At 35.0% G+C, this 16,511-nt stretch overlaps 1 protein-coding gene across 1 annotated transcript in view; it reads left to right on the top strand.

The window, feature by feature from the left end:
• The window catches only part of LOC137627426 (F-box/LRR-repeat protein 20-like), a 210,602-nt gene that overhangs the window by 158,142 nt on the left and 35,949 nt on the right, over positions 1–16,511 (top strand). The window contains exons 5-6 of the mRNA XM_068358512.1: positions 5,236–5,330; positions 7,971–8,147. Coding sequence (XP_068214613.1) covers positions 5,236–5,330; positions 7,971–8,147 — 272 coding nt within the window. The remainder of the gene's footprint in view (positions 1–5,235; positions 5,331–7,970; positions 8,148–16,511) is intronic.

The following is a 16,511-nucleotide window of genomic DNA, read 5'->3' on the forward strand; positions in this document are numbered from 1 at the left end:
GTATCATTTATATTCGCTGACTTGAAGGTTTACGCAAACGTCAAAAATTTATGTTTGTGTGGTCGTAAATTCGCATATTTTTATTTTCAGCCATCAAATTTTTCCCCCAGCCAACAGTCTGTTTGGTAGTAACAAACTGACATGTTCATTGTTTTAGTAATCGGTTTTAATTGACACTTTTTACCAAGGAGACTTTTAATAAAGTAACTGGTGCTTAACCAAGTATCCTAAAACAACAGCAATTGAGGGTGGGAATATTTTTTTTTACTCCGTGTTTTACTTATACGTCTTTTCACTGTTATTCTTGCATTTTCGAGAAATATAAGCACTTCACCAACTGTATTTGGCAACAGAATTAAGTTTCTGTTTATTTTAAAAGAACAGTACATTATATCAAGCAGTATTCTTCAATGGCTGAAAAATGGCAAAGTGGCCACCCACCCACCATTGGTACCGGGTCTGCCTGACCCGGCCGAAGCTGTGAATTCAAAGGAAACAATAAGTTTACAGGTGAAAAGATTTGTCACTAAAGTGAATAGTAATAGCTTACTAGTACATTTTTTCATATTAATCATTGTCCTTTACTGGTTATCAATAAAAAGAAATAAAATAAAATGAAAGAAAAGGATGTTTTAATTAATTAGTGGTATAAACGCTAAGTTGTATTAGCATTAGTAAGTGATAGAAAAATGTATATACTAATTATTTGGGATGTTAATTTTATAATGCCGTGGACTTTAATTAGCACAAAGTATCTTGCGAGAAATAAGTGAAAATAAGTTCTGTGCAAACAAAACTGATACTACAGTATGTTAGAACTTTTGAAGATATCTATACAGAAAGTACAGCAATCTGAAAATTACACAAAGATAGTAAGAAAATTCCAATTTAGAAAGGAGTTAGACAGGGAGACCACATCTTTCCTAAATTATTCACAACATGCCTAGAAGTTTTTAAGAATTTAGATTTGGAAAATATAGGAGTTGATATTAATGGAGAATACATTGACAATTTAAGATTTGCAGATGACATAGTTGTATTAAGTAAATTATGGTAGGAATTGCAAAAGATGTCAGAAGATTTGAGTAGAGAAAGAAGAAATATAGGACTGAAAATGAATATGAGTAAAACAAAGACGTTTAATGAAAATGCAGAGAGACAACAAATAAGTGTTATGGACAAACCTCTAGAGATTTTTAATGAATGTACATACTTAGGGCAGACAGTAAGTGATTCCCCAGGACACAAGACCAAAATTAAAAGAAGGATAAGCATGGGATGGAGAGCATTTGGTGAACAAAATGAAAGTATGAAAAGTAGAATTCTACTTTCTCTAAAAAGAAAAGTATTTAATCAGATGGTCCTACCAGTATTAACTTATGCATCAGAAACTTGCAGCCTTACTAAAGCCTTAGATCATAAGCTAGTTATAACTCAAAAGAGCTATGGAAAGAATAATGATGGGAATAACACTTAAGCGATAGAAAAAGAGCTACATGGATACGAGAGCAAACTAAAATAAATGATATTCTAACAATACGTAGGAAAAAGAAAAGGACATGGGCAGGGCATATAATAAAAATGACAGATAATAGATGGAGATGAAGAATAACAGAATGGGCTCCTAAAGATCGCAAAAGAAGCAGGGGAAGAAAGAGAAGACGATGGATTGACAAACTTAAGAAAGTTTGCGGGTGTGTAATGGCATACAAAGATAAACAGATATAAGGGGAAGGACATGTCCGAGGCCTTTGTTCTGCAGTGGACTAGTAACTACTAATGAAGATGATGATATGTGTGTATATATATATATATATATATATATATATATATATATATATATATATATATATATATATATATATATATATATATACATATATATATATATATGTATGTATATATATATATATATATATATATATATATATATATATATATATACACATGCATATAATATATATATATATAATATATATATATATATATTTATATATTTATATATATAAAAATGTACAAAATCCTTGAATATTTCTAATCATGGTTCTGGCATGTGTATGTTCTTAAGCGTGACCTTTCAATTGAGGAGGGAATGCTGTCGTAGAATGGGAGGCTTTGGTTCAAAGTATATCGCACTGCCAAGCTGTCAAAATATGCCATAAAGATGTTCATTATTGTAGAAGCTGGCAGAGGTTACATGCCATATTTGAGATCTACGCATCCACTCTCGACACTGCCTTCTCCCTGATTGGCAATCTCCAGGTGGAAGTTACTGTTTCTGTATGGACAATTATTACAACTCTGTAGGTCTTTCTCAAGATTTGTATGATAGTGGCATACACACATGTGGTCTCAATGCACTGCAATTCCTTGCATAACTAACATTCTCAGAGACGTAATTTACTTTTGGTTGCTTGGGAACATCTTTGTGATTATCTGGAAGGATGTGATTTTTGGCAATCTGGTATCCAGGAGTCTCAATGTACAGTACAGTAGGAGGATCACGAACATCAGTAGAGAGGCACTCCAGAGAGATTGCATTTGTATCCTCCCAAGTCCATCTCTGGTTACAATATGAGGCATACCAGCAAGTGGGCCCACTTATTTTTTATCTACATCTTCTAGATGGCACTCTTAAATGCATTCGTCTCGTCATAGTATTTATCAAGCTATATGTCTTCGAAGCGCCTGCTTCTTGATAGAAATTTGAAAGAAATTTTTAGCAGTAGAAACACGGTTGCCATTCAGTCTCTATTATGTCACTAGAGGAGTATGTCTTGTTTTCTCTTAAATATTTTTATTGAAAACGAGCTGAAGTTTGATTTGTGATTACTTGATATTATATAATATTTTATTGCGATATAATGCAATCCTTTGGTAACTGAAATTTTCTTTAACTTCCCTTTTATTAGAAATATGATACATCATTTGTAATGGGGGAATCAGCACAAATCAATTTGGAGATTGGTCATTGGAATTAATCATACTTCTATAATTAGATTTTGTATATTGATTCATACCCAAAATTTAATTGATTTAACTCCCTCCTATCCACATCAGGTAATATCTGTTTTGAGTAGGTATTAAAATAAATCTTAAGCTAAATATTAAAATTTTGTTTTCAAGATTTTTATTTTCAATCTAAACAAATTAGGGAGATGTAAATTTGTCTACTGTAACAGTTGTGCTGTTGTTAACTACTAGTTAGGCAATGAGTATTGAATACCGTATTCTTTAAAGTGGTAAAAATGTTCATTTATAGAAGAGCCTTTGTACCACATTCCTTAACAATTATGAAAATAAAAGTTGTTTTGGATGTGGTCTAGTAAAACTACAAGGCTGCATGGCTTTCATTGGCCATGATACTGCTGTTTAGAAAAGTAGAGCCCTATAGTGGTGTTAGGTTATGATTCCACCAGAGGGTGTTAAGAATTTAGAGCATGGTTTATATTGAACTACTCTGATCTTTTGCCAGAGGACATTCCTCACTGTTTGTTGTTCACAATGGTAGTTGCTATCTTTCTGTTGATCCAACCTACTGAGTGAAGACTTATGGTTTCTGAAATTTCTTAACATAGATCTAGCTAGTGTATAGTACAAATTATTAGTGATACTCTATGTATGATTGCCAGTATGGCTAAGAAATTGATTTCCTTTTGCCCGGATCTTTTCATTACAGTGCTTTTAGCAATATTTATTTCAGTTAAAATTCTAGGTATCATTTTAGATTTTGAATTGACTTTTGAGAAATGCATTTGGTCTGTTTTTTCCAATTGCTCAAAAGGTTGTTATATTGATATACTTTTTCAAGATGTTGGAAATTGTTGACATTAAAGAAATGTTTTAATTAATTTTATGCAACCGTGTTATTAATACTGTTTCCCTGTTTGGTCGTTAGCAGTTGATTCTCATCTTGAATTATTAAACAAAAATTTGGTCGATAAAATTCCTTATTCCTTGATCTAGATCTTAATCTTTTGACACTTTTTTCAATGAAGTTGTACAAGGTGTATAGGATTTTTCGTAATTCCGAACATCCATTCACCTAGATTTTCCCAGTTTATCTTCCACCACCTAGTGCTAGATAAGCAGTTATTTTCTCTTACTTAATAGTTTATTTGTTATTTATCTTTCAGATTTACTTTTTACTTCCCCTTTTTTCTGCATTAAGAATACATTTCCTATTGGGACCCTTGAGCTTTCAGTATTCAGTTTTTCCAACTAAGGTTGCAGCTTGGCTCTTATTAAATATGATATAATACTTTGCAAATTTTGTGGATTTTTTTTTTTTTCCCAATTTTTTTTACCTGCAGTTTGAAATGAATCCGTCAAGTCAGCCTTATCTGAACCCAGTGATGAAACTCATTTGTCTTATTTATTTGCTTGTAAGATAAGATTGATATAAGTGATAATATTATAAAGCATTCATCTGCAAATGACTTTACTTGCACCATCATCACCTTGGAGTTCTTTTTCTAAATCTTGTTCATAATACTTAAGGCTCCTTTGGCTGTAATATTTCAATTTATGTTCAGTAAGTTATGTAAAAAGTATTATTTTCTAGTTAGTAATTTTGTGTTTATTGAAATCATGTTCATTCTTGTGTAAAGCATTTCTCTCACATTTTAGTGCCTAATCCTTTGGCTTTAAACCCCAGGAGGAGACAAAGAACCAGCCTTTTCTTTATCTTTCTCTGGCATAAGGTGACTGCATTTCTGGAGGTTGTATTTAGCCACTTTGCTGTTCAGTTTGGGTAGATAGCTCTATCTCCTCTCAAGCAGCCTGGCAATGCATATCATGCTACCTCTTGCCTCTTTTATTTTACAGAAATCCTTGGAGGGTTTGTTTCAGTCATTGTTTTTGTTCTACTAAGATTTAGAAATCTTTTCCTGCATATGTTTTTCTTTGCTATTATAATCTGTCCTCCTCCAAGAATCTGTGTATCATTTCATTTTGTCTCCATCCACAATGTTTTCCCCCTTTATTTTTATGTGTCCTAGATTCTGAATCTGATAATATCTCCCAGTGGATAGGAAATTGGTCTCTGGGAAATGTCCCTTTTGAAATTATTTTTTTCTTATTGCTTCTGTAGCTGAGGTTGAGATGTTTTTCTCTAATAAATAGTGTTCGGTTTTTATAAGGAGTTTTTAAATGCAATACTTGGATGACTTATGCTTGGAAAAAGTGATATTAATGGTTTAAGGTAATTTTTAAATGTTTTTCATCTATCCACAGAACCTTAGAAATTGAAACATCAGCTGTATTAGGGGATGGATTCTTAACAGCCATAACTAACTTAGGCGAATCTCTAGCTATTCTTCAATTGAATTGTAAGTGAACATTTGATATTTTTGTAGTTTTTAGGAAAGCATCATCTCTGGATTTCCCATTAAAGTGGGCTAAAAATATTTTTTCATTTGTCTTTTTTTAGTTTTGGGAAAATAAAGATATACTATTAACTACTGCACCTTTTTCTTTTCCTGACACTTTCGGCAGGAGGTGAACGAGTGAGATTCTGTATTTTTAAAGGAATAGAACTTAGGGAAAGCATTGATTAAAACAAGATGGCAACCATAGTACAAGTATTGTATTTGCTGTACAAGAAATAACAATTTGCATAACTTGATGCATCTTTCTCTCAATTAAGTTTTCAGCTACTGATTCTTTTTTATTCATATGGTGGTTTTTGTTGAATTCTTTCATTTTGTTGTGCATGGTCTTTGAACATTCCTGTTGATATAACATTCTATTAAAAATATTTTTTTAAAGATATGGTTCTTAAAAGATTTTACCTAAAATGTAACAAATTGCAAAAGGTTGAATTTCAATATTTGTAAAAATTAATGTTAAAAGAATCATGAAAATGGATATTGTAGCTGTATTTTTGAAGCATCAACCATGGTTGACTGTGCTGGAATGAGTGATGTTGATGAATATTTACCTTATCATGGCTACAGGAGAGCTAGAACCTCCTTCTAATAGAAATAAAAATTAGCTGACAAGCTTACATTACAGTAGTACAGCAACCAAATGACTTATTCTTGCTAGGAAAACGAACCCTTAGTACAGCTGCAGTAGCGTTGACAATGTTGGGAAGGGAACTAATACAACAGTTTTTTTTTTTTATTTCTGGTTACTCAAAGATTAGGAAGAGTAACCTCTTTGCAATTATTCTCTGGTAGTATGTTAGGAATTTAGCTGACCTAGAGTATGCTGGTAATGCTGTCCTTGTTAGCAGAGCACCACAGGATTTGCAATGAAATATAATACGAGGTTGGGCTGGAAATAAATAGAAGAAAGACAAAAACGATGAGAACGGAGTATGCAATGGAAGATGATATATCAATGGAAAGAGGAAGGATTATTGAGGTAGAATCATATAAATATTTAGGAACTATGATCTCCAATACAGGGTCTTTAGAATTAGAATTTGTGAAAGATTGAAAATGCAAATCAGACAATGGCTAGGTTGAGTAAAATTTGGAAATCAAATTCTCTGAAATAACATATAAAAATCAGACTATATATCACTTTAGTGAGATTGGTGTTACTCTATGGATATAAATCATGGTATGACAATGAAGCAATCTCCAATAGATTTAGTAGATTTGAGGACAAAGCCCTCAGAAGGATATTGGGAGTTAAATGGCAGGACAGGATTAGAAATGAAACTATAGGAGAGATTACTCAAGTGGATGAGATCATGATGAGGGGTAGATGGAGATGGTTTGGGCATGCTCTTTGCACTCCCCAAAAGAGATTAGTTCACCAAACGTTCAGCTGGGCTCCACAAGGCACTAGAAAAGTTGGAAGACCCAGGCCTACATGGCTGAGGACTATGAAGCGCGAAGTAGGAAATGATTATTGTAGAAGTATTGAATTAAAAGCTCAAGGTAGAGACGACTGGTGAAATCTAAGTGAGTCTGGCCCTTTGTGTCAATAGGCGTAGGACGAGATGATTATGATGAGTATGTTAGGCAATGGGTTAATTAAAAGAAATAGTTTGAAAATGCAAAATTCTTATATTTGCCATTGTTGCAGCAAATATGAAAGTTTTTTTTTGTAATACAATAAATGATTAATTAATTTTAAGCAAATTAGCTATTTTAACTTAGTGGTCTGGCTACATTTTTTAAAAAATTAATTCCACTAGCTGTAACAGTAAAGAAAGTCCTTATGCACATCCCTGTCAGATATTATGCAGTCCATTTGTTTAGGATAAGCTAGGTTAAGGTAAATTGATTTGCAAGCACAGTACTCTATTTTTTTGTATTTTAGTGTGAACTGGTAGTCACACATAAACCCTTAACTTATTTGTTGTCAAGGAAGAATTAAAAGAGTAATCATGATACAAGCACGCCTAATGACAAATTGTAGTGGGTATATTTTGCTAGTTGGGATCTTGCCTATAGAAGCAAGCATTGGAAGTCACGTGTCTTTCATGAAAGTCTTTCATTACACTACTCAGTGTCTTTGAATTTTGATTTCTGTTTACAGTAAACCCATACACAGAACTTGAGATTGTGCATGACTCATATTGAAAATCAGGACAGCAAGTAAAGTTTTCTGTGGTAATCGCATGTGTTAAAGTGACAAGAACAGGTGTGGGTGTTATGAGAGTCATTGATGAAAAAGAAGAAGAGTGAAGAGAAAACAATACATTTGGATATTCAGTAGAAATTGGGAAATGGGTAGGTATACAGAACTTAAATTTGAGACTTATGGGAAAAAAGCTCTGTGAAATCTTTTTTTTTTTTTTTCATAGTTGTGCAAGAATCATGGAGACTGACAAATAGCTGTTTTCCCCAAATTTATAGTCAATATCCTTGTAATAAAAATAGCTTATATTTATACAAACTAGAATTATAGATCAAATCTAGCTGATAAGATTTGGTGAATGGAGTATATTGATAGTTGAAATACTGCAGTGTACTCCCATTTCTGAAGAAGTACTCCATTTGATTTTGCAGGTGATGAAGTTAGTCAAGAAAAGATTGTGCTCTTGGGAAACCATTGCCCACACTTGAACACCTTGCACATCAGCACAGCCACGGTGGAGGGAGATGAGCTTCTGGTGAATCCTGGGAATCTCTTTTCATCATTGACTTCATTACATCTGCAAGTGTGGAAAGAAGCAGTTATAAGCAGTAAGTTGTTACACTAATCAGTACCACTTAGTTAACTTTCATTCCTTTCATTTTATAACTCAGGAATTGTCTTTAGGCAAACTTTAATTTTGATGGTAATAAGGTTGACTAGCTTTAATACTATAATTCACCATTCATCCTTACCTTTCCTTTTGTAATTTAAATAACTTTTTATGTACAGTATACATAAGTTTGGTTCTTAATTATCTTAATTTTACTCATCTTCATAACAAAAATGCTGTTCACATATATTCATTCTTAGCTATTGAAGCTAGCATTGGAAGTTAGTGTAGGACGGTTTCATGTGAATTGATTTAAAAGATATTAGAATAATGGTTGTAGTGATGATAATAAGGATGATAATGACAATAACAGAGTGCATTATTATACTGTAGTTTGCTAACGGTTATATAAGCTGATGAGGAACCTGGTGGAGTAACAAGAACTTTAGGTGTGGAGGAAATGCCCCCCTAAATCTCGATGAAGTCAATGGCAGCAGGGGGATGGATTGAGTTTAAGGCGATAGACAAGTTGTCTTTTCGGCTTCTACTCCTTATGCCTGGGGGGATGATCTTACTGGAATTAATATGGACTGGCAGGGGTCACTTGACTTAGTTAGATAGGTACTGCACATCACAAGGAACTGGCTATCCTTTGATGAATTTAGCCAACGAATCCTCTCTGTATTTAGTCAGTGTGTGGAAAGCAAAAATTATAGAATGGCCCAGTCCTGGGCGTAGCGGGGTGCTAAGAATCCTGTGGTTTATAAATACTAAAGAGAAATTGAAAATTGGTATTTGGAATGTTAGAACCATGAATCAGATTAGGAAGTTACAGCAAGTGGAGAGAATTTATGAAATATAGTTTAGATATCTTAGCCCTAAGTGAAATATGTTGTAAGGGGATTGGTAACAAAATCTTAGACCAAGGCATTATATATATTTACTCAGGAAGAACAGAAGGAGTTGGAAGAGAACGGGTAGGAAGATGATGACACCAGGAGCGGAAAAGGCATTAACAGAATAGCTGTAAATACAGTGGAACCTCTACATCCGAACGTATCTACATCCAAATTTTCCAACATCTGAAGTAAAATTCGAGCAAATTTTTTACTCTACACCCGAATTTTATTTCGAAACACGAAGTAAGCAATTTTCGTCGTACGGTTGTATCCGAATTTTTCGACACGCAAAGTACAATTCGAACACGTTCCGACTCTACACCCGAATGTTTTTTTCGACACCCGAAGTAAACAATACTCGTACGCGTAGTCGGTGCCCATAGCGACTGAAGTGTTTTTTATTTCCGCCGATAGAAGGCAGCACATCGACCTCGGAGGGACGCTCAATTAGCGGGTCTTGGGTCAGTCCTCTGTTCTCGTCGGCTTCTTGCGGTTGTGCTCTGTGTGTTCTGCTATTAACTCTGTTTTAATCGTGATTTTTTACGTGCATCCTTTAACGGTAATTTACGTAAAGTATGGGTCCTAAAAGGCTTAGTTTTGCCAGTGATAGTGGTAGTGGTGAGAAAAGGAAGAAGGAAATGCTTTCTTTAGAACTTGCTAAACAGTATGGCCGTAATATGTTGACGATCTCGACAGTCCTTAAACAGAAGGAAGCTATTAAAGCAGTGAAACCTTCTAAGGGGATCACCATAATTTCCAAACGCCGTACCCCTATCATAGAAGAGATGGAACGACTTCTACTAGTGTGGATTAAGGATAGAGAGATCGTTGGCGACACCATCACCGAGACCGTTATCTGCGAGAAGGCGCACACCATCTTTACGGACTTGAAGGAGGAGAGCTCTGGGGGTGATGCTGGGGAGAGTTCAACCGAGCCTTCCTCAGATGATTTCAAGGCATCTCGTGGCTGGTTCGAGAAATTTAAGAAACGGTCCGGGATTCATTCAGTTGTTCGCCACGGAGAGGCTGCTAGTGCGGACACAAAGGCTGCAGCGGACTTTGTCAAGAACTTCGAAAAGATCGTGCAGGAAGAAGGCTACGTAGAGCAGCAGGTGTTTAATTGTGATGAAACCGGGCTGTTTTGGAAGAAGATGCCGAGTCGAACCTACATCACTGCCGAAGAGAAGAAATTGCCTGGGCATAAGCCAATGAAGGATCGGTTCACTCTTGCCCTATGTGCCAACGCTAGCGGGGACTTTAAAGTCAAGCCCTTACTAGTTTACCATTCAGAGAACCCTAGGGCCTTTAAAGCACACAACGTCGATAAGGATCAGCTTCATGTTTTCTGGCGATCCAACTCGAAGGCCTGGGTCACTAGGCAATTCTTTGTGCAATGGGTTAACCAAGTTTTCAGCCCTTCTGTGAAGAAGTATCTTCATGAACAGAAATTGCCTTTAAAGTGCCTGCTATGCCTTGACAATGCAACCGCTCACCCCCCGGACTTGAAGATGATATCTTCGATGAATTCAAGTTCATAAAGGTGCTGTATCTTCCACCGAATACCACCTCTATCCTCCAGCCTATGGACCAGCAAGTCATCTCTAATTTTAAGAAGCTGTACACCAAGCACTTATTTAAGCAGTGCTTTAATGTCACGCAAAGCACCAACTTAACTTTGCGTGAATTTTGGAGGGGCCACTTCAACATCGTGCACTGCTTGAAGATCATAGATCAGGCTTGGGTGGGATTAACTCGACGGACCCTCAATTCTGCCTGGAAGAAGCTGTGGCCTGATACAGTTTCTCCCCGAGATTTCGAGGGTTTTGACCCCGAACCTGATCCCGTGGTCGATGCAGCGGAAGCCGTAGAGGAAATTGTCTCCCTTGGCAAGTCCATGGGTCTGGAGGTCAACGCAGATGACGTTATGGAACTCGTCGCCGAACATCACGACGAACTTACCACGGATGAGCTCAAGGAACTCCATGCTATGTCGAAGCACATGAGTGATGACGAGGAAGGGAGCGAGGAGGTAGAACATGTGTTAGGTTCGGCGCAAATAAAAGAGGTGTTAGGAAAATATCAAGACGTGGTCGACTTCATCGACAAATACCATCCAAAGAAATTGGAGGTTTGTCGTGTAGTTTTTCAATTCGATGATGTTTGCCTAACTCACTTTCGAAACATTCTGAAAAGCCGTACCAAGCAATTATCTATCGATAATTTCTTTAAAAAAGCTGCGAAGCGAACTCGTGATGAAGAGGATGTAAGTGATTCGAAGAAAATGGCAAAGAGTGAAGCGGAAGAAAGTGAAACAAAGAAAACGGAAAAGAGTGAAGCGAAAGAAATTCAGTCAATTTTAAATGTAGAGAGTGAAAGTGATTAAAATTACGTAATCATCAAAAAGAAAAAAAGAAAATGTAAAAAAAATATAAAATATAAAAATAAAAAAAAAATAAGCTAAGTTATGTTAAAGTTCAAAATAAAAAAAAATAAGCTAAGTTATGTTAAAGTTCACTTAGTGTAAGTTAGAATAAGTTACGGTAGTGTACGTTTATCGTAGTTAACCTCTCTACCTCCTCGCCGCCCGTCCGTCTCCTCTCTGCGTAGGAAGACTAACAACACCTGCGCTGGAGTTTCTAAGGTAAAGTGACGCTAAAAACCCGTTTCTTATTTATCATTTTTTGCTAATTCTTCTTATTTACATGTCTATTCTTCTTATTTACATGTCTATTATCTAATTTAGTGTTCATTATTCTCATGGGAAAATTATGTGTAGTAGTTTATTAAGAAGTTATCATAGGTTTTTGGGCTCAACCACGGATTAATCCTATTTCAATGTATTCTTATGGGAAAATTCGTTTCGACATCCGAACATTTTCTACATCCGAAGTTGGTTCTGGAACGGATTAAATTCGTATGTAGAGGTACCACTGTAGTAGATTATTACAGTACTTGAAAAGTTTAAATCAAAGCAGTGCAATATGAGTATTATAATTTGCTATGTACCAATAAATGATTCCCCTGAAGAAAAGAAAGGTGAGTGCTATGAAGAACTGCAGAGTGTAATAGATGAGATCCCGAGAGAGAGATGAAAATTGTGATTGATGACTTTAATGCAAAAGTTTGAAGGAATAATCAAGGTATAGAGAATGTGAGGGGGGTTGAGGGTCTTGGTGAAGTTGCAAATGAAAATGGGGCACATATTAAAAGTATGTTCAACAAACAATCTTGTTATTGAAAGTACTGTACTCTTTTTCAGCTGAGGGACATCCATGAATGTACATGGACTTCAGCATGTGGCAATTACAAAAATTAGATAGATCAAAGAGCCATTAATAAAGATAGAAGGAGGACTCTTAGAAATGTAAGAAGCTACAGAGGTGCAGATATTGGTAGTGATTATCAGCTCCTCATTGCTACACTGAAAATAAAACAAAGCACCCAACAGAAATGTAGTAAGAATACTTAAGTTTGATATAACTAAGCTTTCAGAAGATGAGCACAGAGAAACCTTTGTAGAGTAATTGAATGTTGGAATCGATTTGCAGTCCTAGAGACTTTAAGAAATAAAGTGCAGACAATTGATGAAGAATGTTGTGACAGTAAGAACATATATCAGTCAGTTGGTAGTGATGTTTTGGGACTTCCAGTTACAAGGAGAAAACCATGGATATCAAATGAAATGTGGGATACTATAAAAAGGAGACAAAGGCAGAAATTGATTGTTGAAAATTTTTGAGGAAGTAATGAAAATTACAAGATAGAGCATGAAAAGTATTCCAGTATTGATAGTGAAGTGAAAATAAAAGCCAGGAATGACCAGAGAGACTATTTAGGCAGGAAAGAAGATGATGCTGACAAATCTATGAATTCAGGGAGTGGCTATGGTGTAAGCATTGCTCATAGAATTATGAATGAAATCTCGACTGAGGCATAGAAGAAGAAGCATTTACCCATCAAAAAGAGAGATGGGTCTGTTATAACAACAGAAGATGAAGAAAGGCAACATTGGATGGAACACTTTAGTGATGTCATGAATGGGAGATATAAAATTAAGAATAATTTGCTTGATATACCTAAGTTGAGGAAGACCTTGATGTGCCCATAAATGAATACAATGTGTTTTAAATTGATGCTATCATTAAAAAACTAAAGAGATGGAAAGCCCCTGGATAAGATGGAATAACTGTTTAGCTGATATTGATCGAAAACAAAGTGACTCCCAGAATACTTACAAGATTATTTTGTAGAATTTGGTATGAAGAGGCAAAACCTGATGAATGGGAGCTAGATGTGTTGGTGAAAATGGCAAAAAAAGATCTTACAGATTTCAATAACTACAGAGGCATCATACTTATGTCAGTTGTCATGAAAATATATAGTACTGTATGCTCATTTTGAAGAGACTAGAGAGAAAGATTGATGAAAAGCTGAGAGAGGAACAAGCAGAATTTCCAAAGGTAGAAGTTGTATTGACCAAATTTTCATTTTAAGACATGTGGTTCAGCAATGTGTAGAATATAGAAATCCACTTTTGATGGCATTTGTAGACCATGAAAAAGTCTTTGATAGCATACACTGGACAATTTTGTGGCGAGTTCTACGTTATTATGGAGTTCCTCTTAAATATATCAATTTGATTAAGTCTCTTTATGAGTATAGTAAGTGCAAAGTTAATGTTGGTGGAACCCTATCAAACGAATTTCCAGTGAACAGTGGAGTACTCCAAGGGAATGTGTTTCCACTTATGTTGTTTATCCTCCTCGTGGATTTTATAATGTATAGAATAGTTGGTGATGGTGGAGAAGGATTGGACTGGATTGGTAACAGGAAATGACCTGACCTAGAGTGCTGATAACACTGTTCTTATTAGCAGAACTCTTGCAAAGGACTAGCTAAGCTTGCTTAACAGAATGCAGGAAATATCACATTAGGTTGGGCTCAAGATAAATAGGAGAAAGACTGATGATAAAAGGGGAATATGCAATGGAAGATGAAGTATCATTGGAAGGAAAAAGGACTAACTGGGGGGTAATCATTTAAGTATTTAGGAACTATGAGCTTTAATACAGGATCTTTTGAATTGGGAGTTTAATGAAAGATTGAAAAAGCAAATCAGGCAATGGCTAGGTTAATCAAATCACCTGAAATTATGTTTAAAAATCAGGATATGTATCAATTTAGTGAGATCAGTGTTACTGTAGGGATATGAGTCATGGTATAATAATGAAACAATATCCAGTAGATTTTGTAGATTTGAGAACAAAACCCTCAGAAGTATATTGGGAGTTAAATGGCAGAACAGGATTAAACTATAAGAGATATCACTCAGGTGTCATATGTGGATGAGATCATGGTGAGGGGTAGATGGAGATGGTTTGGGCATACCTTTTGCACTCCCCAAGAGAGGTCAGTTCACCAGATTTCAACTGGGCTCCACATGACACCAGAAAAGTCGGAAGAACCAGGCCTACATGGCTGAGGACTATGAAGTGTGAAGTAGGAGATGATAAATGGAGAAGTATTAATTTAAAATCTCAAGATAGAAAATACTTGCGAAATTTAACCAAGTCCCGTTTCTTCAATAGGCGTAGGAGGAGTCAATTATGATGATGAGTGTAAAATACAGTACAATCATCTCTCAATAGTCTCGGATTGAACATTCCTGAATTTGATTATTCATAGACCCACAAATTCCTTAAAGTAATATTTTTCTGTATTGGCAGAATTCAGTTATACAACTTTGAATATAGGACAACTTTCACAGTTATATAAGAGAGAATACACATTAACTGGAAAAACAAAAGTCATTATAGTATTATAAAATGGCTGAAAAATCACATTTATAAATGAATCGGTCTCCTTAACTTGGCGTTCGTCAAAATACAGCTCTTCAATGCAGGACTATGTTTTGACAGAGAAGATAGGAAATATTATTATTCACAGCTATATAACAGAAAATACATGCTAACAATTGCAGTTTTATAACAACTGAGGGAGGGTTGAGGCGAATAATACTATTTCATGAAATGAATTTTGAAGCCCTTCTGTAATAATGGCTTTTTGTCTTCTCTGTCGAGTGACTCTCCTATATTTACCGTTATAGCAAGCAATTCTGACCTGTATTTGATATTCTATGACTGAATGTTATTGCATTTATGTCTTCTAGCTCTAAGGAATTAGAGTCTGGGAGTGTTATAAACAGGTTCAAGTGCATATTCGCTGGTGCCTGTTATCGAAACCCCATGAATGTTTAGTGGTGACTGTTTCTTAAAATGAGAACATTGATTGACTAATATTCAAATATTCTACAAGAAGTGCCTCCACAATTACCTATTTAGTCAGTTGATGGTCAGCATCATAGAACAGGGTGTCTTTAGACATATAAACCATTTACATTAATCATCAATGTATTCTAATACAGGTAGTCGTCAACTTATGACCAAGATATGGACCGAGAGACGTGTCGTAACTTGATCTGGACGTATGTCAAACTTAAAAAGTGAAGTTGGTAGATTTATTATGCTGTGTCATGATACTGTAATCATTTAAGTTATATTTTATCAATATTTTCTTACTTTATATCATTATTTCATCTTGGTTCATAGGTTATCATAAGCTTCTTGAAAGCATTTTTGTATATAATTTTTCAATTACGGAAGCATTTTTTGTTTACCTTTGGTTGTGGTCAGGTGATCCCAAGGTCCTGCTTCTGTATCGAGAGAACGAGCACATAAGAGTAGCAAGGCGTATCGTTTATATAATTTCTTTACTTGTTCGAAATATCTTCATGATGAATATTACATCAGCAACAGTATTTTATAGGATATCGTAGTTTTCATACAGTTCGTTTATGGCCGTTATTATTAGCTATCATATGAATACGTTCTCTCTTTTTTTTTTTTGAGTGTGTGTGTATGGGTAGTTTATTTTAAAAGCTTCATAGAGTATTTCGTATTTAGTTCATTATTACGTCTTCATATTTCTTTAGACATTATTGTGCTATAAAATTTATCAAAGCATTTTTGTATACTATTTTTTAGTTTCGAAGTCTTCATACACAGTATTTCTTTAGACCTCATTGTGTTTATCTTAGATTTATAAGAATATTTTTGTAATTATTTTTTCATTTTGCAAGCATTTCAATAATCAACAATTACAGGTACTTTTCTTTTACTTTTAGTATTCATCAGCAGATCTCAAGGTCATGCTGCTGCATTGCAATAATGAGCATATACAAATAGCAAGGAGTATCATTTTTTATGATTTTGTAACTTATTCAGAATATCTTCATAATATTACATCAGCACCAATACAGTATGTTACAGAATATAATTTTCATACAGTCTGTTTATAACCATTATTATTAGTTATCATATGAATATCTCTCTCTCTCTCTCTCTCTCTCTCTCTCTCTCTCTCTCTCTCTCTCTCTCTCTCTCTCTCTCTCTCTCTCTCTCTCT

This window comes from Palaemon carinicauda, chromosome 35 (genome assembly GCF_036898095.1).
Source record: "Palaemon carinicauda isolate YSFRI2023 chromosome 35, ASM3689809v2, whole genome shotgun sequence".
Lineage (NCBI taxonomy): Eukaryota > Metazoa > Arthropoda > Malacostraca > Decapoda > Palaemonidae > Palaemon > Palaemon carinicauda.